The following is a 24,183-nucleotide window of genomic DNA, read 5'->3' on the forward strand; positions in this document are numbered from 1 at the left end:
GCAATTTTGGAGAGAGGGATTTCAGAGAGAGCCCTTGTTCAGAACTGGACCTTGGTCCACTGGGGATGGAGAACAGGAAAGACTGGGGTCTGGCTCAGGTCTGGAAAGCCTCAAGGGTGAGAGGCAGGTACTGGCTGTGTGGCCAGGAACAAAAAACAGGGCAGCGCTTGTCCACTCAGGTCAATCCCAGACCTTGGTGAGGCGAATGCTCACGCACCTGCCTGCCCTGCGCCAAGGTGAGGGCAGCGGCCTGGGCTCTCTCAGGGCTGGGGGCAGACAGCCACCTGGAGGGAGGAAGGATTTCCACAGGAGGCGGCAGGGAGTGCGGGGTGCCTGGGCTGAGAGCCGGCTCCAAGCTCGAGCAGAGCCACATTCACCCACTTCAGGGAACGGTGAGGGAGCAACTTCTTGGCAATGGTGGCAAGTGGGAGGGGTCTCCAAAACACCCACAAAAGTGCACAGAAGACAAATCAAAACCATAATGAGATACCCCTTCACACCCTCAAGGACAGCTGTTATTTCAAAAAAAAAAAAAAAAGGTAATAACATGTGTTGGTGAGGGACTGCAGAAATTGGCACCCTCCTGCACTGTAGCAATGTAAATGGTGCAGCCACTGTGGAAGCCAGTTTGGCAGTTCCTCAGAGTTATATGTAGTATCACCATACAACCCGGCAATTCCACTCCTGTGTATATATACCCAAAGACAGTGAGAACAGGGACTCACATGCTTGTACATCAATGTTCATAGCAGCATTCTTCACAGTAACCAAAAAGCAGAAACAACCCACGTGCCCATTGAGAGATGAATGGGTAAATAATAAAACGAGATCTGTAAACACAACGGAATGTTATTTTTCCGAGACATGCTGCAACATGAATGACTCTTGAAAACATATGCTGAACGAAATAAGCAAGGCACCTAAGGATAAATAAGATACGATTTCACTGATATGAAATATCTGGAAATATCAAATTTGTGGAAGCAGAAAGTAAATTACAGGTGACCAGGAGCTAGGGAGAGGGTAGGCAAAAGTTGTCTTTTGGTAAGTATAAAGTATTTCTCATTGTTCGAATTTTTTAAATACATTTGAAAAATTATAAGTGCACAGGAGAAAAAGAGTCAACATTCAACGCCTTCAGAATCCTCCACTGACAAAGAACCCAAGAGGCCATATCATCGTGCCTTTGTCTCCACATGGTGGGGTGCCTGTGCAACCTCACAATGGTGCCAGTCAAGCAAGAATGTTCCGGACTCTTCCCACTCTTAAAAGCATTAGTCAGGGAAATAGAGGGGAAACCTATTGAGCTCCCTACACAGACAGACAGACAGGCACACATACACACAAACACACATACACACGGCTGGTGGCCAGGCAGGAGCTGGCAAGGGGATGGAAAGTAAATTTGAATGAAGTATCAAGTTTCGATTATTCTGACCTGGGTTGATTTGTTACAGGCCAGAGGACCTTTTATTGCCTGAAGGTAACAAGAAAAGGCATGGGACATGCCTGGATATCATTCAGGAGCAGAGGAAGCATAGAATAGATTTAAAGGGCAGTGCTGGGCAAAAGAAAGTGGCTCTATAATCATACCCTGCGAGTTCTGTTTGTTCAACCTAACAGTTACAAAACGGTACCTGCCTACTGGTGCCTGGGGAAAATGTCTATTCAGTCATGCCTTGTACCCATATGGTACACAGTGCTAGCTACCATCTCATCATCGTCATAAATGTCATCATGTCATCATCATCATCTTCATCATTGTTCATCAGGGTTTTAGAGCTGGAAACCCCCTTAGGAATCTATTCTCCTTAATTCACTTAATTCTCCTAATTCTGGGTCTGATAAGGAAACAGACCCAGAAAGGGGGAGTAACTTTTCCAAGGTCACACAGCAAGTCGGTATCAGAGGCAGGTCTAAAAGTACAAGTCTCCTGACTCCCAAAAACGGGACTCCAGTGAGAATAGAGCCAGCCCTACACAGTTCCCAGAGAGTACAGTAGCACGGGGACATGGGGATTTTTATTAAGAGGAGAGGGCCTGTATACATTCAAAATCATATCTATCTCACTTTCCAGAAACCTACAACCACCAGATGGGTTCCTAGGCCAGCTAAGTCCTGAAACCCAGAAGGGCCAACTTCTCCAGAATATCAACTAGTTCCACCCCCCATCCCATATTATCAACAGCCCTTTTCAACATGAAAAAAAATTAGAATAGGCATAGCCCAAATACCCCTAAAGATTGGGAGAAAGATTAAAGGAGAAGGTGGAGTTATTGCAGAGAAGACAAGATTTAACAAATGATTATGACTACTGAATCATTATATTGATATTTCTTTTAGTCTCTGGTATCTTGGAGCAGCTAGAAGGAAACACCTGAAGTTGTGGAACCATAATCCATACCAAATTCTGAAATCTGTTCTATAGCTAATTGTTGCAGTATGCTTTGAAATTTGTTATTCTTTTGTATACATGTTATTTTTCACAATAAAAGGAAAAGAAATCATATCTATCTCTCCTCTTCCCCAGCACTTTAATGATAGTGATTAGAAACTATTGCCAGCTGGTAAGCACCAGGCATTCTACTTTTCATATTTCACCTACATTACCTGATTGAATCTTTATATATATATATATATATATATATATTTTTTTTAATGGACAAATCTTCACACACATGCATTCCATACATGGTGCACAACCAATGGCTCACAATATCATCACCATGATCATTTTTTAGAACATTTGCATCACTCCAGAAAAAGAAACAAAAAGAAAAAAATCATACATACTATATCTCTCACCCCTTCTTCTCATTGACCACTAGTATTCCATCTACCTAGTTTATTTTACTCCTTACCCCCCCCATTATTTATTTATTTTCTATCCATATATTTTTTTTTTTTTTTTTTTAAAGGAAAGACAGAGAGAAGGAAGGAAGGATAGAAGGAAGGAAGAGAGGAAGAAAGGGAAACATCTTTTAAACATTTTCTTGTTTTATTGTATTTTGTTTCTCCGTTTTCGTTACATGGGCTGGGGCCGGGAATCGAACCGAGGTCCTCCGGCATAGCAGGCAAGCACTTTGCCCGCTGAGCCACCGCGGCCCGCCCTATCCATATTTTTTACTCATCTATCCATACCCTGGATAAAAGGAGCAACCTGGTTGAATCTTAACAATCCTATGAGGAAGGTACTGTTATCATGTCCATTTTACAGCTAAGGCATTTGGGTCTCAGAGAGGCAAAGTGACTTGACCAAGGAATGCAACTATAAACAACGGAACTTTGGAACCAGAGCTGATTCCAAATTCCACAGTCTTAACATCTATTGTAGAAAGTAGCGTAATCACCATTATTTCCAGCTTTCCACCTTCCAAGTGCACAACTTCCCTGCCCCTTTTAAAGTTAGGCATAGCATGTGACTTGTCTGGGCCAATGAAATATGAGCAGAAGTAAAGTGTGTCATTTCCAGGCAGAAGTCTTTAAAGGACCAATGTTCAAGTCACCGTGTCCTCTTCCAACTGCTGCAGCAATGACAGAAGCTATATGAGAGGAAGCCACCATCAGTCTACAGTGCCTATGCTGACCAGAGACCCCTGCCAACACACAATGGACATATAGCATGAGCAAGAAATATGCTTTTGCTGGGTTAAGCCCATAAAAGAATTTGGGATTGCTTGTTACTGCAACACAATCAAGCCCTTCCTGAAGGATACATCAATCTAAGCTAAGCTGCTTCCCAGTCCACACTCACTGGGTACTAAGAGCCGAAAGGGAAGCTCAGCAGGCCCATCTTAGCTCCTCACAAATCACACACACACACACACACACAAATGATAGACCTCAAAGAAACTGGAAAAATCACTGTCTAGTTCAACCTCATTTTCTAGGGGATAAAGAAGACAAAGAAGTTACTAGGGACACCTAGACCCAAATCTCCTGCCTCCCAGTTTGATGTCTATCTGTCTCTGCCTGTCTGTCTCTCTCTCCAGGTCTCTCATTTGGTTTCTCTCTCCTTCTTACTCCTTTTTTGCTGTCTGTCTCTCCCTCCCTCTTTCCTTCCTCTCAAAAAGAATCAGAGAATCCTTGGACAAGCCTAGCTCATGGGAAGTTGCCACAGGCAAGGGATTCCTGGATCCAGGCAAGGCGGTCCTTATCCAGCTCAGACAAAAGAAACTGCTGAACGCTCTCCTCTGAGGAAGGGAACTGCTTCTCCTCAGATCTTGAGGACAGAGAAGCTTGGGCACAAAACCAAGCCCCTGGTTCCCAGCCCATCTCTGGTAGATGCCCACGGATATAGGAAAGGCTGACAGGCACCAAGTAGGAAAAGAAACCCAGAAGTGGGGTGGACACTGGGTCCCCCTGGCCATCTCCAGCCAGGCCAGTAGACTTGTCTTTCTCCCCCATTCTTTCTTTCAGCCCTGAACAATCTCTTTTTCAATCCCTCATTTACTCATCTCCCACCTTCTAAAATACTCCTTTAAGTCATAAGAAACTCTGAACAACCCAACGTGCAAGGCCAAGGAAGGGGGCATCATGGGTGGACAATGAGGCAACTCAGGACTGGGCAGTGTTTGGGCTTATCAGAGGTGGAAGGCGGTCCACCTCCCTTGGTCTCGGGGCTGGCTTCCAAGAAGGAATTGGAGCCTCCTTTGTGCAGCATAGGCAAAAACATGGCCCCACTCCCACCCTTGGGGATCTGGGATCTGGGCATGGGGCTTCAAAACTCAGGCCAAAGAGCTAATGGGGCTTCTGGAGACTGCAAAACATGGTGTCAGCCAGAGCGCTGAGTTGGCAGACTCCAGAATAAACTGGAGAAAGAGAGAGAGCCCGTAAGGAGGGGAGGCTGGTGGGGGACCAGACCCCTCCCCAAGACCCACCCCTGGATCCTCACTTCCTTCCATTCAGGACCAAAGGCCCAGGGCATCTGACTGCATACAAACCAGGAAATTTCTTCCCTGACATTGGGTTCACCAAAGGGTACTGCTCCAAAAGTCAGGTGACCTGAGATGACAACACTCTTCTGCTCCCCAGCCAGCTGTCCCAGACCTGGAACCTTGTCTGGTCAGGAAGTTCTTGATTTTGAGCTTCCATTCTATTCTTAACCTTTCATCATTTCCCCTCCTTCTGGTGTAAGTGCAGGTGAGACACAACGGCCCCTAAGCCTCCATCGCCACGACAGCATCACTGTCCATGCAGAGGCACTGGTCCCTTTTTCCTCTTCTCCATGGTTCTATTTCCTGGACCCGACAGACCAGACCAGGTTCTATTTCCTGGACCAACAGAGAAAAGGGCTGCACTGCATGGCAGTGAGCTCCCTGTCATCATAAGGATGTGAGGAAGAGTTGGACGAGCATTCTAAAGGGGCCATCTGAATCAGGGAACATGTGGAGCTGAAGCAGCTGAGCTCCAAGGAAGGTGGAAAGGAATCTGGATTCAAATATCAACTCCACCACTTACAGCATCACCCACAGCATGATCGCTCCCTCACCACACTTCCATGTTTTTCATCCACAAAATGGGGCTGGTGCTGCATGAGCCGAGATTATGCAAAGCTGGGATCCACTGGTGGGGGTTTCCTTCCCCTTTGCTAGTCCCTGTCCTTCTTGGGCCTCAGTTTCCTCATTATGAAAGGAGGGCATCAGGAAGGCAGTATGATAGGCCTACAGAAAACCAGAAATCCCCCCATAGGACTTTTCTTCTTTCATTTTGTGGCTGAGGTTGGTCTGGGAGGTCCCCAGGGAATGGAAGAGCACTTTAAGCATCACCGAGCTGCTAGCTCTAAACTCAAATGGGTTTGGGGGAGCTGCTAGCTCTAAACTCAAATGGCTTTGGGGGAGCGGGAGGTGTACGGGCAGCAAGGGAGAGGTTAGACTCAGAGCAGTTCCTGAGCCGGTAGATAAATGGTTAAGTCAGGGCACTTGGAGGACTTCCCTAGGCCAGCCCTGGCCCACTCACACTGCCTGGAGAGGGCCCAAGTGGGGGGGCACAGGTCACTCGAAGGATACAGGCCAGAGATGTTATCTGTCCAGAGTGCCTGGCCTGCTGTCCCCTGCACTCCCTTCTGAGTCACCCAGTGGACTCCAGAGGAACCGGCCTGGCCTCTCCTCGCCCCACCCTAGCAGGCCTGAAATAGAAGAGGTGGACCACTTCCAGAAATGCCCAGTCTCACCTCCGACACACTCCCCTCTCCCTATTTTGAGCAGCCAGCCCCTCACAAGAGGAATTCCTGCATGAGGCCTCCTATGCGGGGGTGGGGTGGGGGGGTGGCGGGGAACAGAGGCTGTGCTCAGCTGTCCCTGGACAAAAGCCCTGCTGAAAACCTGCCCCAGGCACCTGCTGGTATCCCAAGCCTAGGTTCCATCCACAACCTCTTGTCTGTTCCCTTCCCGGGACACACAGCCATGAGTGCTGCAGCTGCCCACCCGGGTCGGCTCTCCACTAGCTCTCAACCTTGGGCAGGCCACTCCACCCGGCTTCTCCATCTGGGAATGATTCTTGAGCTGGTGGTTAAGTGGGTAAGTCAGGGCACTCAGAGGACTTCCCTAGGGCAGCTCTGGCCCACTCACACTGCCTGGAGAGGGCCCAAGTGGGGGGTACAGGTCACTGGAAGGATGTAGGCCAGAGGTGCTATCTGTCTCAAATGCCCACCCTGTGTACTGTCATGTAAATGTCAATGTACTAGTGTAAATGAGTTTGTGCAGATCGAGCTTTGGCATGTGGTACATCCAGAGATGGCCCTCAAAGCCAGGGACTTTCTCCCGCAGCCATGGCTGCAGCCATGAGATGTGGACCCCACTGGAAACCCAACAGGCAGCCCCTCCTCAGCTCCTGCTCCCCACAGGTGCTCAAAAAGATGTGTTAAATTCATAGAGTGAAAAACTACAAGGCAGGTTAGGAGGGGGGAGAGAATGGGGAGCGAATGCTTAATTGGTACCAAGTTGTTTGGGGAGATGCAGAAGATTAGGTCACAGATGGCGGTGACGGTCGTGTAACGTTGTGAATGTGATAAATGCCACTAATTGGATAACTGAAAGTGGATAAAAACGGGAAATGTTAGGTTATATTTATATTACCCAGATAAAATTTTCCTAAAAGGAACTGTGCAACACAAAGAGTGAACTGTAATATGAACTATGAACGATAGTTCACAGCATAATTATAATAAAATTGTTTCACCAACTCTAACAGAGGTATCACACTAATGCAAAGTATCTAACAATCAGGAAAACTGTGTGTGACAAGGTGGAATATGCATCATCTGTACTTTCTGCATGATTTTTCTGTAAACGTACAATTGTTCCAATAAAAAAAGTTTTTCTCAAATGTATGCGCCAAATCCTCATTTTACAGCGGAGAACACTGAGTCCCCAAGGATGGCATCTTGCCCAAGGACAGTCACACAAGGCTAGGACTTGAACCACAGTACTCCAACCCCTGAGGCCACATCCTTAACCCCCACACTGAGGGGCCGGTCACCAAAACCTGCTATAATAATCCAGTGAAATAGAAACTATTACTGTCCCAAATTTGTAGGCGAGGAGACTAAGACACAGAAAAGATAAATTATGTGCCCAAGGGCATATAGCCAAAAAGGACAGGAATCTGGGATTTGAACCCAAGCAGCCCGGCTCTGAAGCACACAGGCTTAACCACTGCACTACAATGCATCACGCGACGTCTGCCTTTCCTGGTGCATGAGCTCCAAGAGGGCAGGCAAAGCCGCCTTGGGAACCATCCATCCACTCCAGGACCTCTCTAGTGGAAGGCTCAGCCCTCCCAGCCTCCGGCCCAAGTCTTAGGGATTTGGCGACCGATCGCCCTTACCCCAGCTAGCACATGGCACATGTGGAAGCTAAGACATGGGAGACTTGTCCCCACAGAGAGAGATGCAGGCCCCCCACCTCCTTCTCTCTTGACCAGAGAATTAACCAGAGGAAGATGCTTTTACCTCTGGGCCTCAGTATCTCAAGCCCTTCAGAAGCAAGATTGGGATCAAGGTCATTGCTCCAGCCCATTCCACCAAGGCCTCCTGCCCCAGGGTTGGCCTGGCTTATTTTCCTGTCCCTGTGGAGGATACAGAGCCAGTGGCAGCAGGAAGCAAGCCAGGGAAGCAGAGGCGGGCTCTCCCTGGGTGACCACCACCTGCACAGCTCCCAAATCCAAGCACAGCCCCATCAGGCAGGCCAGGCCAGGGAAGAGGCCAGCAGAGCTATGAGCTGCTTCCCTGCATTCTCTTCCCACCTCCAGGCATGGGGTCAGCTTTTCAGCCTCCAGACAGGAGCCCCTCTGTCCCTGCAAGACAAGCTGAACTTTAATTGGTCTAAAAGTCCCCACTGATTCCATTCCCCCTGCCTGAGGGTGCAAATCAGATCAGAGGGGAGAGGAGAGGAAGGCAAGAGGGTAGGAGAGGGCCCTCCCTTACCCCAGCCTTAGCTCCCTCTTCCCTACCACTCGCTATCCCCAGGGTCACCCCTGGCTCAGCCAATCTGCTCTTCTTCCTTCCCTCACAGCCGACTCTTGTCTCAGGCCCCATCTTTCCCATGTCTACTTCTTCCTCCCTTAATTATTTTACCTTTTATTTGCTCTGGCACTTTATAGTATACTAAATGTTGTTACATTTATCATTACACTGAACCCACACCAGGGAGAGATGGAAAGACATTGAAAATTCCTCCAAATGGCCAAGTGTTCTTGTTAAAAATGCAAACATCCCAGAAGGATGAACAATTAGGCTGGCAGCCATTGGTATCACAGAACTAATCGTCTCACCAGCTGCTTTCTCCCCAGCACTCAGCCCAAGGGCACCAGGGAGGGGGGAAGAGGAGTGCTTCAGGAGAACAGCCTCGGTGGAGTGGGGAGGGCTTGGGGTGGGGGGAGGCGCCTGGGCTGAGGAATGACAGCAGCTATGAGGACAAGCCACCTACTTTGCACTGTTGTATGTGAAGACTTTTCATCAAGCTCCTACACGCTGGTCTAACCACCATCCCTCCTCCCACCTCTCTCCTAAATCCACTGCTTGTTCTGTACCTCCAAAGAAGCAGCTTCCTTCAAGAAAAGGTCTAAGAGACTTCAACAGTAGAATCAACACATCCAAAACATCAGAGAGGGAAGTGGGAGGCAGATGGTGTCAAGGAAGGAGGAAGAGGGAGGCCACAGGCCTGGGCTGAAGGTCCCAGGGGGGCACAGCCCCATCCCAGGACTGGCTTCAACTGGAGGACAAGTCCAGAGGCCGGTTTCTGGTATTCTAAAAAAGGCACATCCCGCGTCATGGGGATAAATCAAGATACCCTCCTTACTTTGGGGATCCTACCCCAAGTGAAAATGGGTTTGGGGGTGGGGCAGGGGGTGGACCTGACACCCCGAGGTCCCTCCCAGCTCAAATATTCTGTGGGTCTATAACCAAATCAGAAAAACAAACTGCATCCAAACCCCAGACAGGGCATCTCAAGACATGACTGGGATCTGACCCCCTCCCACGTCCCATCACAAATATTTCAATGAGCCACAAATAAATACAACTCATCTAGAGCTCGTTCAAGAGTTGAATTGAGCTGCAGTTGACCACTTGACATAATGTTAGGTTTGGAAGCTAAATTAAACATGTATTAATTTTAATTCTGCTGCTTCCTTTTCAAATTTTGGAGACTATCACTTTGTTTTCGACACTCAAACATTTTCATTGGCTGTTGATGAAAGCTTGGGGGCCCAAGATGCTGTGCCCGCATTCCTAGTACTCTGACCCCAGAGAACTCAGGCAGCGAACCTGGAGAAATCCAACAAAAGGTTTAAAAGAAATCTAATAAATGCTGTGTTTGCAACACTGGGGTATCTCTGAGGCAAGTAAGATCCTTCATGTTCCACTTAAGGCCACCCCTTCCAAGGAGCCCTCCCTGGCTATTCCACCTCTCAAGAATCCAACCCAAGTGCTTACTGTCTGTGGGACTCATATGGCACCAATGGTGAGCCCCTGGGACACCCCCATTTGGCTGCTTTGCTGCATTCTTTAGCACTGTCCTCATTATTTAACACATTCATATGTTTTGCCTTATCTCCCAGCGCTGAACTGTGAGCTCTCAGAGGTGCCTCTGACTTCTCTGCTTTGCCCTGGGCTACCCACTCTGTCTCCCCTCAGACCAGCTGAGAAAATGGAAGCAGTGGAGCAGGGGCTGAGCAGTTTGGAGAGGGGTGGGGTTTGAGGGACTGGGCTAGAAGCCACTGGTCCCCACCTACCATCCATGCCATCATCTCGATGCCCACTGAAGTTGTCGTAAGAATCCCAGCGGATGAGAGGGTCAGAAGTGTTATAGTCCACAGATACACTGGGCCCATTCTCCAGGTGTTCCATGCCTAAGTGGAGGGGAGGCAAGGGAAGGGAGAGCATTGAGGAGAAGGAAAAAGAAATCAGCAGCTGGAAAATTGAGGCAGCCAACTAACTCCCCCAAGTAGGCTCCCTAAGGGACTTCTCATTTTCTTGAGCATTAGGGGGAGGAGGGGGGACCAGCAGCTTAAGTTGGAAGGAGAAACTAGGAGTCTGGTTTCTTGTATTCTTAAAAAGGCTCATACCAGGTCACTGGGGGTAAATCAGGACAGGGGCACTTAGGAATAAAGACCCCTGGGAGAAAGCTAGGGGTACCCTCTGGCTGGGTGTTTGCCTCATTCACTTCTCCATCCCAGGAGTCCCTAGAGTAGTGCCAGGAGACCTAGGAATCTGCCTTTGGAGTCAGGAGAGGGAGTATTGGGAAGGCATGGGGTCAGGGACAGCAGAGAAGCCACAGCTAAAAGGTCATTTCAACCATCCCTCTGCCCCTCACCCAAGATACTCTGCAGTCCAGCCAGAGACCTGAGGGGAGAAGGGGAGCCTCTCTTACCCATCCAGAGAAAGCCCCCAAAACAAAAACGGTACCAGCTGCAAGGCAGGCCTTCAAGGGTGAGTTGCCTCCCTGGCCTGGCAGCCCTTTCTTTACTCTATCCAAAGTCCTCTGCTGGTAACCTAACATCATCGCCTCCCATTCCATTCTCAAATAAGGTAGGAAACAACTGGTCTCCATATATAACCAGTCTGGAGGCTTAAAGGTTATTATTAAATCAGTCTACTTGTCTTCAGGTTGAATCACCTTAGTTCTCATAAATACTCATCCTCCACCCAGCATCTATGAGTGTCCTCCAGCACTCCCTCCAACACCACAGAACTCAGCCTCTGCATATAACAGGATTATGACCTAATGGAACCAGAACAGTTTATCCATCCTTGAGCCTCTCTGTCTGCTTTTTTATTTTTATTATCCAGAGATTAAGTCGCTGGTTCTTGTTTAGCTGGGGTCTACTCTGATATCCAGATCCTTTACTGCTGACCTGCCTCTCACAGGTAACTTAATCATCATAAAGCAGGCCAGAGGGAGGATGGTGGGGTGGGATGGGACAAGTCAGGATGGTAGGGAAGGAGCAGAACAGAGCTCAACTTAGCTTATACCTTGAATTTTCTCTGGTCCATAAGAAAATACAAATTCCACTTTGCCATATTCTGGAAATCGATCATCTGACAAAGGAGAAAGAGAAACAAAAATGGACAATTAATTCCCAAAAAGGACACCAAAAAAGTCTTCTTTAAAAAACTAATGTATCATATGATAATATGTAATATGTAATTTAAACATAGTAACTACAACTTATCCTAGCTATTGTCTATTTCTCCATTTCTAACCCTTCCTGTTTTTGTTGTACTAGTGGTTCCCTCCAAGATTCTAAATAATAACCTCTACCAATATTTCTAGATACACCAAGTTGAAATAATGTCTACTGAGTTGCCACCATGAAGAGTAATAATTTGGTTCACATATACTACTCTCACCTCCCTTCATCTTAAAGCTCATCATCATCATCATCATTACCACCACCAATGACATCACTAAGTTGACAAAGGTATCAATCTATTGATTGCCCTTGAAACTTTAAATACAATAATTAAACCTTGATGCCCTGATGTGTCAAGTTTAGATAGTGTCTCTTGATTCTTACCAAGCAAGGGGAAGAAATTTGTTTCCCTCCCTTCCCTCTACCTCTCCCCAATCCTACCTATACTTTGTCAGCTACACCTTGAGTTTTCCTTAGGACTACTAACATTTACACTCGGTTCTGTGATTGTGACTGCTTCTTCTGCATTTGGCCCCTGGCTCCAGTGCAAGGACCAGGCCTTGGAGCCCCAGGGCCCTCTGTGCTCTCTGCCCAGATTCAGTCCAGACACAGATCACCAGCTTTAGGAAAAGGAGTGACAGCAGGGACTGGGGACCCTCCCTGGGACTTCCATTACTGCGGGAATCACTTCAGAGAATCATATTTGTGTGCCTCTTTCTCTCATGAGACTGTGAGCTCCCTGAGGGCAGGACCTGATGGCTTTCTCTCTCCAGGACTTAGTACATGCCTGGCACAAAGAGCCATGCAAGGGATGCTTTTTGGGTGGATGGATGGGTAGATGGATGTGGATATGCCCTGAGCCTGATTGTGATACACCTAGAACCTCACATGGAGACCCTTCAACATCTCCTTCTTCCTTCACTGCTCCAACAGCCCCTCCACTATTGCTCTTCCACCTTGCAGGATAATCATTTCTTACTAGGTCTGCCTCCCCACTCATGAGATACAAAGTAGATACCCCATGAATATTGAAAAAAATGCTGGTCAACGAGATGAAATAAATACAGGGAAAGCAGCAGGAAAAGGCTGCAAGATATAAAACATCCCAGGGCTTCGGGGGAGGGGGGAGGGGGAGGGGAACGGGGCAGTGAAGATCATAGTTATCCCACTTCACTGAAAACCCAGATCCCCAGACCATCCCAGCCTCAAGCATTCCCTCCCATTGTTACCAAAAACACCCTGAGACATGGTAGACCGTGTGACTCAGAAAAGATGGTCCCCTACCATGCCCTCCACAAACCCTCAACAGGGGAACTCTCCCTGCCACAGGAGCCCCAGCCCTGGTCCCACCCCAGAAGCCCACCTTTGAAGGCATCGTCAAGGTCTTCCTTCCCAAAGACAACACCCAGGTCATGGATGGCACAAGTGTGGAACTGTACGCGGAAGATGACATCACGAGCTGGGCTCCGGAACTTCTTGTGGTAGCACTTGAGCTGGGTGGGAAAAGTAGCAGAGCCAGTCAGGACTTGGAGGTGGGAAATCAGGTCTTGAGGACCCTTCTTTTTAGCTCCACCAACTGGGTTCACCCCAAGCCCAGTGAGGAAAACGACACTCTTCTAGAATAGTAGAGAGCTGGAGTCCAGTCTCACCCTAAGGAGACAAAACAGTCCTCCCAAGAAGTTCCTGCATATAAGCTAGAATGGAGACATTGGAGCAGATTGAAATTGCAACAGAAATGATCGAAGTTGACATTGAGGGAGTCCTTGTCCCCAACAGGAAGCATTATAGATGCTCCAGAACAAAAGAACAGCCTGTAGGAGAGGAGTCTAACTCAGAGCTCGGGGAGAGGACAACAGACCACTTGAAAAGCCTTGCAGGAGCACTGAGAGCCTACAATTTCAAAGCTGACAGGCCACCAGGCTGGCTGGAGAGGCAGAAGGGAACAGGAGGAGAGAAGGGAGGAAAATTAAATGAGGATGGAGGTCAAAATAAAGCTGGTGGCACTCACCAAGATGTCTCCTTTCAAAAGCAGCCCTGGCTCGATGGTGATACAGATGCTGGTCTGGCTGTCCCCTTGGACGTTGCTGTCGGGGGGAGGGGGGCCAAGGAGAGAAGGCAACTGAGAGCAGACATAGGGAGCATGTTTTCTCCCTGCTGCCCCTCTTCTAGAGGCCTGACTGGGAAACCCCACCCCTCCATCCCTTCAGTGCTCTCGGGAGGAAGATTCAGGTGACTTCTGGCCTGGCCCCTACTCCCCATCTCCCAGCCCCAATCCTAGGCCTGGGGCCGTGGACATCCCTGGCCTCTGGTTCCCATGGATACCTACTAGATGCCAGATGTATAAACAGGTTGCATGGCCTGGTAGATCCGGAGAAAGGGCCGACAGCCTGTAAGGGAGGGATGAGTATTAGCTGAGAGGGCAGAGGGAAGGGGAGAGGAGAGGGAGAAGGAAGAGACAAAAGAAGGAAGGAATCGGGTAAGGAGGGGCAGGAAGGGGAAGCAGGAAACAAGGAAAGAGAAAAAGAGGAAGGAAGAAAACAGAAAGGGGAAGAAATACTAACTTTTCCTTTGTAAGGCATTTTAAGTCTCCAAAATAGTGCCATCTCCCACATTTCGTGCCAGCAGGCACTGCAAATATGAAACCTGTATTTTTTCAAACGAGCAGACTGGATCTTAAAGAAGGCTCAGGAGGTGAGACTACAACCCAAGCCTCCTGGTCCTGGAGCCAGCATGCTTTTACACCACCCAAGGCTGCTCCTGAGGGGAGATGGAAGACTGCGGGAAGGAGGCTGGTGGAGAAGGGAAGCCAGAGAGTTCCGACAGGTACCTCCTTTAGACTCGAAGTTGGGGATGCCGTGCATGATCACGTGGTGCAGAAACAAGGGCTTGTTGTTCATTTTGATGGAGCCGGAGAGCAGCCCACTGAAATAATGCACGTACCTGCAGCATCAAGAGGGACAAGTTCAGCAAGGGAGGGCCTGTCCTGGGGTCAAGACCCCAGCCACCATGAGGCCTGGGAGGGAGGGGTCAGCCTAGGGCAGTGCTCTTAGAGAAAGAGGAAGAGGGATGGCTCTGCTCCTGTAGAGGAAAGAAAAGGAGCTTGCAAAGCCAGAATCCCAGCGGTTGGTTCTCTAAGGGCTAAAGATGTCCCCCAACCCCATCCCTCCTACCCTCGATGTTAGGGTCTTAAAAAATGGGCCAGAACTGGAAAGACAAGGGATTGGGCTGGACATTAGGAAGACTCTCAAGCTTGCAGAGGGAAATTTGGTGCAAAGATAACAGCAGGCTAAGGGAGCTGGAGACCCGGGTTGGCATAAGGAATCTCCATCAGTCTGTCATGCTGTAATTTCTTCTCCAGGGAGCCTCACGAACTGAAAGACCCCATCTGTCTGGGCTGATTGGAGCTCCAGATGGGGAGGGCAAGCTGGTACCTTACACCTGGAACTGGATCGCGCCAAACATCCCACTAGGAATTCTCTAGCACCCCCTGGTGGCCAACAGGAACAGTCCTTTCTCAAGAATCTGTCAGGACGGAAGTCCCTTCCACACATCCCAGACATGCGTCAGTCACTAATCTGCTCACTACAGTGCAAGCCTGGCTGGTCAACCATAAAACAGCTCCGCATTCTTGCCCCAAACTCACCAGCCCTATTTCTGCTCCCAAAGACCCCTCAGGCACATTGAAGTCCTGAAAACAGTAATTGAGAGCTTAATAATTATAATCCTATATTTTCCCATATTCATCTGCAATATATGAAGTCCCTCTGTATAGGCTGTTCCACTTGATAACCAATTTCCAATAAATATCCGAACCTCTAGGGTCAGCATTGCCCCAATTTTTTTCACATAGATCTTGCTGAAAGCATGGAAGGATTAACCTGGCCCCAAACCTAGACGGAGAGAAAATTGCACCCAGAAAGGGTCACTGGCCTCGCAAAGACACACACTCAAGGCTGCAAAGCCAGGAGTGGGTGAGCAGGAGAAGGAAAGAAGTCTGGGACTCTGACACATCCGCCTGAACTGCAGACCAATCCTTTGCTTGGTTGGACCTTTCTTCTTTCTTGATTGGCCAGAGAATGTCCAGCTGGGTCAACTAGACCAATCGGAATGCACCCTGTGACGCTGCAGGGGCCAACAGGAACTCCTTGAGGTGGGTGAATGGAACCCGCGTGACCATGACGAGGCTGCCCTCCTGTCTCTTGGCTCCCTGGACCACCTCCAGGCCTGCAGCCTCTGTCCCTGGGCCTGGGTGGAGCCACCTCGGACTCCCCAAGCAAGATAATCTGATGGGCACCACCAGCTCCTATTCAGGCCCCTGCCCAGCCCCCAGCCCCGTTACTCAAACCGGAAACCTGGAAAAGTGAGGTTCCTATCAGCTACCCTGATCGTGCCAACAGGATGTGTCTGTGTGCTTGGGGACAATGAGTCCAGGGGTGGGGTGACAATGAATGGGGGAGCTGCCGGCAAAGCCCCTCCCTCCTCTCCTCCAACGCCTCCATTCTCTGCAAGTGACACTGACATTCAGAAGGCGGGAAAGTGGCAACAAATACATAACAAACCCAACAGTTGCACTTTCACATTTGGGCACAGACAGAATTCCCCGCCCATGGCTCAGATATGAGCTGCAAGGCAGGCACAGATAATGTAACTACACCCTTCCCCACCAATGGCATGCTTGTAAGCACACTTTGAGCACCATGGAATTCCTGAATAATACTGTTCCTGAGAGGTGATGCTGATCCTCATATCCAGGCTTCCACAGCTCTGCCCACTCCCTCCCAGCCACATTATGCCATGGTAGCAGCATGCTCATGCTCCTTCTAGGTCAAAGGCCACACCTGTGACCAAGACCACCAACCAGCCACATGTGGCAAGCCAGGGACTCTGGCCAGCCAGCTCTTGACCTATTTACTTCCTTCCTCCCTGAGACATCTTCCTTGGGAAGACTTTCAATATCCACAGCTGTTGTGTCTGGAGGCCTGGCCCCAATTTTCTGAAAATGAAGACATCCCATTTCTGATCCCTGACCCAAGGGCAGGTCATCAGGTCTCCTGTGCCAGTTGAAAGGTTCCTGGGTGCCTGAGGACTCACTCATTTCTTCCTGGGCTTCCCAATACAATGTCCAAGACAGCTGCTAGCTGGACCAGCTCACTTCAGGCCAGCCAAGCAAGGTGGGGGGGGGGGGGCGGGGGGGTGCACAAAGGGGACCCTCAATAGAGAGGCTGGAAAGCTCTGGGGCCCTGCAGCTCTGGGGTCCTGCTCACCCAGTTAGTGTTTCAAGAAGCTCATAGGGACGCTTGTGGTCTCCTCAAGCCATCCCCTTTGCCTTGATCCTCTAACCCAGACCTTCAGTAGGATGCTTCCTTCTCCCCACTCAGATCTCACTTCATATGTCACCTTCTCTGAAAGGTTAGTCACTTTGCATGGCCCCTCACGTCCACGCCATCACTTTCTAGCCCATCACCCAACTTTGTGTATTTCTTTTCCTTCTGAGCCCTTATCAGTCTCTGAAATGATCTTGATTTTGTGTACCTGGGTATCATCCATCCTGTCCCCTCCCCAGCTCCCCAGAAGGTAAGCCCTGTGAGACCCTGTCTGACAATTCAGCGCTGTAACCACAGTGCACAGAGCAGTGTTGCCACATCACAGGCTGGGGGACGACAGGTCCATGACTCCTGGCTACAAAAGGAGTTGGGCCTGAGGCCCGCCCTCCAGTTTTGAAGTTTGGGCTTAGGATCCCCACCGCTCCAGCTCCCACTCCCTCCAATCAGACAACATTCAACAAGTGACCCAACAAGCAGAATGCAGGGGCAGCCCTCAGGACAGTGGGCAGCACAACCCGAGGACAGAGCCCTAGTCCAGGAGTTAGGAGCTTTTGCAAACATTCTAGCTCTGCTACCATTCACCATGGGCCCTGGCCATGCCATGCCCCCATTCTGGGCTCAGAACTTTTGTCTGTAAATGGGGGTGTCCCAGATCTCCAAGTGGGGACTCATCATCATTTAGACTTGGCTCAAATTCCTCTCCTCTGAAGGCTGTTCTCCAATCTCCTTCATCAGAGTCCCCTTGTCCCATCACTCCCTTCTCTGCACTGCTCATCTCTTGTCTTCACAGCACCTATTGCTATCTAAAATGGTCTTGTTTGTGTGTTTACTTGTTCAATGTCCATCTCAATAGAATATCAGCTTAATGAGGGCATGGAATTTGTCCTGTTCCCCTGCAGTGTATGGAACATAACAGAGAGCTTAAAATGTGCCAAATAAGTCTATCCATCCATCCATTCATCCAGCCAGCCAGCCAGCCAGCGAGCCACCCCTGCCCTGCTTCCTGCCTGGAACACTGTGAGACTCCAATGAGGTCATGTTGTGAGCCCTGAGTAAAAAATGTAAAGCCTTCACAACAGAAGGTGACTCTCCTTGTGAATCCCTGTGACCTCCCCAGGGCCGGCGGCAGTGACATCAGCCTTCTGATGACTCACAGTACAGACACAGTCCTGCCACTGGAGCCGAGATTAGCATGGGAATCCTCAAATAGCCACCTCCTTACCCTCCAGGCAATGCCTCTCCCAAAACTCTCCACCTCGCCTCAGGAGCTACCTGCCAAGTCAGCCCACCTCCCCTCACAGGCTGGCCCCTGGGCTTCCCCGCACTCCCGAGTGCACACAAGCTGGCATCTGAACACATGCGCTTGGTACACCTCCACCTTGGCATGATTTTGCATCCCCTGCGGGTACACGAATCCAGTCTCCATGTACAGTGAGCACACACATGCATGCACTGGGCCGCGAGCCCAGAGACCCACCTTCTCTGTGATGGCTGGCCAATGGGAACGATCTTATCTTCGTAGAACCGCTTCATTGCAAACCGGTCCAGCGCCTGGTCCGCGCTGAGGGAGAGAAAGGCGGAGAAAATGACTCCCACATCCAAGGGCCCTTCCCCACCCTTGCTGCTCCAGGCCTGTAGAGCCCCCCAGACATTCCCACTGCCTGGTGCGGAACAGGACTCTTTCTCCAGCCATCCCAAGCTGAAAAGCTTTCAGGAAAAGGGCCCAAAATGCGCCAGCATCTCTCCACCCTGCACATGGGCTTTGGAGCAAGAGAAATCTACCTCTTAATAGCCATCTTATTAGCCATGTGCTTGGGGCATGTAACTGAATCTTTCTGATCTTCGTTTTTCTTCTCTTGACAACTGAGCGTGCTAATCACACTGTTCTCAAAGGTTGTTATGGTGACTGAGTGTGATAAAGAGCTTGGCACATGGGGCACATACAAGGAACACAGAAAATGTTCATGTAAAGATAAGGTTAGGCTAGATTGGGTTTCTTAGTCATAAATCTACTGTCCTAACTGCAATGCCCACAGAGGGCTCAGAAAGATCGTTTTAAAAGACAGATCACATGGCTCCCCTGTTCTGGACTCTCCAATGGCTTCCATCACTCTTAGAGTAAACCCCCAGGTTCTCGTGAAGACCCTGCTGACCCTTCCCGCCTTCCCCAGCTTTATCCCCACTGCTCTTCCTCTCACCCCAGACACAGAGGCCCCCTCGCAATCTCACTTGCCCTTCCTCTTCTCTCCACCTGGAAGGCTCTTCCCCAGATTTATAGACCCAGTCTCCCCACCCCCTCCCACTTAATGAGGTCTCTACTCAAATACCACCTCTTCAAGGGGCCTGTGACCACATCACCCCCCTCCCACTGTCTTCTCGGTTCTCTGCACTCATTCGGGTACCTGTCACCCAATCTTATATTGCATGTGTTTACTTATTGAATGTCCATGAGGGCAGGGGCCTGGCTTAGCCCGGTGCTGCATCCCCAGCACCTAGACCACCACCTGGCACAGGGGAGGTCCAACAAGCATTGAATGAGTAAACGAATGAATGAATGAATCCCTCTTCCTCTCAGCAAAATAGAATCAGAATGAGATTCATCCACTGGTTGTTTCCTAGTCTTACCCCAAAATATCTAGATGGGATGAGGGTGCTGCAGGCCAGAGACAGAGAGATAGAAGAGATAACTGCTAGGTAGTTCTGCTGGCCCCAGATCTGACCCAACATTTCTTTCTGACTCCCTCCCTGCTCACCCAGGAAAACAGAAGGCAGTTGGCAAAGGAAAAGTGGCCCAAAGAAGCTGACCCAATGGGACATCCAGGACTGGCCCTGCCTGCCGAGGCTGCCTCTGGTAGGGCCCAGAGGGAGGGACTCTCCTCTATTCTGCCTTCTACGTCCAGGCCTCTCTGCCTCAGAGCTGGACAGACACCTTCTCTTCTGGGGACTCCCCTACCCCATCCATATCACTCTCATCCCCTTTCTCACCTTCCAACCCCATGGAAGGAAGAGGTCCCTGCTGTCGAAGTTCAGGGGATGGGAGGCTCAGGGTCCCTCTTACCTGGCAGAAATGTTGCTGTAGTGCATATAAGCCGCAATGACCACACCTATCCTGCCTCGGTTTCCCTGAAAGAGCCCAAAACACAAACCCTTTATTTATTCCTAAGGCTGACCCTACTTTCACATAACCCACCCAGAATCCTTGGTGGAAAGGGGACAGGGACTGGAGAGAGGGGTGTGGTTGTAAAGGACCATCAAAGAAAGAAGGTAGAAGCAAGGGAGGGTAGAGGGGCTAAGTCTCAAACAGAAAAAGAAACATCATTCATTGCTCTAGAGGGACCCACAAATGGATCCCCCTCATTTCCTAGTGTGCCCCCTAGGACAGAATCTATCATCCCCTAGAAAGGAGAATACACAAACAGATGTGCATGTTGACCCAACCCAAAGACTCCGGCAGGTAGACACACACACCCAAAGACACACCCAGACGCACATGCCCCTCACCCCTCTGCTCTGACCTTGTTGTGCAGAACGACCACATTGTGGGTGTCAGCATTGAGCCAAGTGTCCACGGCCTTACAGACACTGCAGATTTTCTCCAGGGCTGGGGTGTGCAGGTCAGGCCAGCCAAATTCCAGTACCTGTGGTCCAAGCCATGAGTGAGAAGAGTATGGAAGGCCTGGAGGGCTGACCAGGGCAGCAGGAGTGGCAAAGGCAACATTTAGCCAGAATCAAAAACAGCAGCCACCAGCAGCCACACTGTGGTTCCTGCCCTGCCTGTCAGGCCAGCTGGGCAGTGGGGGTGGCAGGCAAAGGGCACTTCCCAGGACCGCAGCTGCTGAGACCCTGATCGGCTCTAAGGCTGAGTCACTGCAGGGTCTTGAGGAAGTCATGTCCTCCTCTTCAAGCCTCAGTTTCTTCATATGTGAGTAAAGGATGACTCTGACTTTCAGATGTGCTAAGGGACCACTCAGCATTGCCCTGACGCTTGGTTCGGGGCAAAAGCGGGAAAAGCAAAGGGCTCCCGGGTACCCGCAGGTGTTCTCCAGGCCCTGAACAAACCATGATCTATTTTAGAGACAATGAGAAATTTCCAGGCCCACCAAGAGAAGATTGAAGAGGACAGAAAGGCAGAGCTTACGCTCACAGAAAAGGAGAACTACTTGGAAGGGTGGTAGAGCCCTTCTAATCCATCCCATCCACTTTGGGAGGTACAACATGAGGCCCAGAGAAGTCTGTCACCTGACCAGGGTCACACAGCACCTGGGCCCACAGTCCCAGGAACTTGGAGCAAACATCATGGCAAAGTCACACACACAACCCACTGAGCCAACAAAAGAAAGCTGGCAGAAGAATTGTTTAAGGCAGCAATATCCAACCATTTTAAATCCAAGATACTCTCAAGTAAGAACTAAAACTCTCACAACCTCCACCTCACACAGAGATTTCATGTGCTCCCCTTGGGGGGTGGGGGTAGAACACCAACCAGGGCAGGAAATCACTATTCCAAGCTTTACTTTCTGTAATTTATATTATGAAAAAAATAAATATATTATATTCCACTTTTCAAATATAGGATGGCATTTTAACTTTGAATAGACTTTTCAAACTGTCCCAGCCCCCCAACCCCCAACGAGGTCCCGTGTGTCCCCTGCAGAGGGAATTGCAGGGACAGAAGCACATCTGCTCTCCCTCTCTCCCAGATGGGCTCACAGGCTCACCTTGGCATGGAGCTTGGTGATGTCAGGTCTCCGCTCAGAGAGGTTGAAAAGCTAGAAAGAGAAAAAGGAAGAGATCACGAGGAGATGAGGTAAAGCAGGAGAACTGTGGTAAGGAAACCCACTGGCTCATGCAGGGGCTCAGCTTCCTCCACTAGAGCCCTCCACTGATGGCCAGAACCTGTTGTCCTCTCACAGCCAGGGGCCTACTCCACAGCCACGACCCTCCTGGGCCATCTATCTCTCGGTCTCTCTCTCCTTCTCTCCATTTGCCTATATCTCTCTCTCTTTTATGTCTGTCCATTTCTCTCTCTCTCCTTCTCTTCTCCTTCCCTCTTTCTCTCTTTCTCTCTTAGATGATCAGACACACATTGATTTACAAGAGCTCAACTATGGGTTTTCAGGAAAAGAAGAAGACAGAAATAGACAGCCATTCCCCAGAGTAAGTGGATATTGTGCACTGAAGATGGGAAGAGAGTGGAACCCACCTCAGGTCCCACATGCCACCCCAAGGAGGGCAGCTCACACACAGAATGAGAATCTGGGATTAAATGGTAAGTATTTTGGCTGTCCCTAATTTCCACCGGACGTGTTGGCTTTAGAAGACCTTCACCCCCTGCAACGTACAACTTCTCTGTGGTTGGACATTCTCCACCACAGGGTACAAACCATGCTGTGTGGACTCTCAGTTGCTTTGCACCCCTCTTCCATCAGAGTCCCTGTGACCCTTAACCATACTCCCATGGACTCCCCCGCCCCTGACCCCTAGGGGACCCTCCCCCCAGCCTCTATATTCCTGTCTCCTCTTCTGAAGAGATGTACAGAACTCCCACCCCCACTCAGCTCTACCCAGAGCAGAGTAGGGATGGGACGTCATGATGAACCCCAGTGCCTGGGAAACTCAAAGTTGTCCTGGAGGGATAATCAAGACTTGAGACAGGGCAGCACAGCCTGGGGTGGCAGCATAGAGGTGGGTAGGCATAGCAGAGACCCTCAGATTTCTGGACTCCTACAATCAGAAAGGATCTTAGACAGCTTCTAATCCACCCTCTCACCCCTAGAGGAACATGCTTTAATAAATTAACAATGGCTACCATTCAGCAAGTTTTTCCCACATGCCAGTCCTGTGCTAGGGACTTGACATCTAACAGCTGGTTTAAGTCTCACAACAACCATAAGAGGTAGATAGTATCCTTAGACCCATTATACAGATAGGGGACTTAAGACTCAGTGAGGTTAAGTGCCCAAGATCATATAGTTAGCAAGAAATGAGCCAGAATTTGAAGCCAGGGCTTTCTGACGTTTAAAGACAAGCTCTTAACAATGCCCCAACACTGCTGACAAGTGGGCCTCTACAATGGGTTGAAGAATGTCACCCCAAAATTCATGTCCACTTGGAACCCAGAATGTGGCCTTATTTGAAATAATCTGTGCAGAAGTAATTAGTTAAGGATCTCAAGATGAAATATCCTGGATTTAGGATGGGCCCTAACTCTAATGACAGGTGGCCTTATGAAAAGAGGAGAGGACACACAGAGAGACCCAGGGGAGAAGGCCACGACCCAGGGGAGAAGGCCACGACAGAAGCAGAGAATGCAGCAATGCAGCTGCAAGCGAAGGAGCATGAAGGACGGCTAAAAGCCATCACAAGCTAGGAAGAGGCAAGGAAGGATGCTCCCTGAAAGCCATGAAGAGAGCATGGCCCTGCGGTCACCTTGATTTTAGATTTCTAGTCTCCAGAACTGTGAGAAAATAAGTTTATGCTGTTTTGAGCCACCAAATATCTGGCAATTTGATTAGACAGCCCTAGCAAATGAATGCAGCCTCTTACATCCCAGCTTTACTCAAATATCCTGGGGGCAAACTCTAGAAGCTTCACAGATCTGATCCACACGTTACCCCCTCAACATGCTCCCCCCTTAAAATGGACCTGAACCCTACCCTGGAGCCATGGATAGGTCCAATCCCTCCTTCAGCCTGGCCAACACTGAAAAGACCACCACCAGCTGCCCTCACCCACATTTGTTAAGCAAAGGAGCTGAGCTAAGGGTCAGCAACCCAAGTTCCCTTTAGGACACATGTTGCTGCAACTCTGCCCTAAAACTTCTTAGAGGCGCTGATTAACATTATGCCAGCTCTGCCACTTCCTGACCATGTGACCTTCGGCAAATAACCCCACCTCTCTGTGCTCTAGCAAGTACTTGCTTTCTAGGGCTGGAGTGAAGGTTAAATATGCAGAATGCACTTAGAGCATAACCAAGCTCAGAGGTAGCACGTAACACTGAGCTTTTGTTAGTTTTCTCTTCTCCTAGTCAACACACGCTCAGACACAAGATTTTGGGTCCAGAGGCTGAATTCCAGCTGCAGATACACTCTGTAAAATACAATTGGGCTGGAGGGAAAGTGAAGACAGGTCATAAGAGGAAAGAGGGAGGCTGGGACAGGGGCAGGTTGGCAGAGAGGCCAGCAGTGAAGAAGTGGCCGGTAAGTGAAAGGGTAGAGGAGCACTG

At 49.6% G+C, this 24,183-nt stretch overlaps 1 protein-coding gene and 1 long non-coding RNA gene across 22 annotated transcripts in view; one reads left to right on the forward strand and one right to left on the reverse strand.

Annotated features, from left to right (window-relative positions):
* TNS1 (tensin 1) overlaps positions 1-24,183 on the reverse strand; it is a 199,769-nt gene that overhangs the window by 70,482 nt on the left and 105,104 nt on the right. For all 14 annotated transcript variants that reach the window (XM_077155081.1, XM_077155084.1, XM_077155083.1 and 11 more), the window contains 10 exons: positions 21,677-21,727; positions 20,474-20,596; positions 20,017-20,081; positions 18,436-18,519; positions 14,462-14,574; positions 13,961-14,021; positions 13,643-13,718; positions 12,998-13,127; positions 11,474-11,539; positions 10,234-10,350 (listed from right to left, as the gene is read on the reverse strand). In XM_077155081.1, coding sequence (XP_077011196.1) covers positions 10,234-10,350; positions 11,474-11,539; positions 12,998-13,127; positions 13,643-13,718; positions 13,961-14,021; positions 14,462-14,574; positions 18,436-18,519; positions 20,017-20,081; positions 20,474-20,596; positions 21,677-21,727 — 886 coding nt within the window. The remainder of the gene's footprint in view (positions 1-10,233; positions 10,351-11,473; positions 11,540-12,997; positions 13,128-13,642; positions 13,719-13,960; positions 14,022-14,461; positions 14,575-18,435; positions 18,520-20,016; positions 20,082-20,473; positions 20,597-21,676; positions 21,728-24,183) is intronic.
* Positions 11,235-22,345, forward strand: LOC143678083 (uncharacterized). Of its 8 annotated transcripts, XR_013173052.1 has the most exons (6): positions 11,235-11,368; positions 11,775-11,922; positions 14,300-14,457; positions 15,485-15,784; positions 19,716-19,809; positions 22,078-22,345. It is a non-coding gene; the product is annotated as an uncharacterized LOC143678083 (long non-coding RNA). The 8 variants fall into 8 exon arrangements; XR_013173051.1 differs by lacking the exon at positions 14,300-14,457; XR_013173053.1 differs by lacking the exons at positions 14,300-14,457; positions 22,078-22,345 and adding an exon at positions 21,033-21,665.

Source organism: Tamandua tetradactyla, chromosome 3, assembly GCF_023851605.1.
Source record: "Tamandua tetradactyla isolate mTamTet1 chromosome 3, mTamTet1.pri, whole genome shotgun sequence".
NCBI classification, from domain to species: domain Eukaryota; kingdom Metazoa; phylum Chordata; class Mammalia; order Pilosa; family Myrmecophagidae; genus Tamandua; species Tamandua tetradactyla.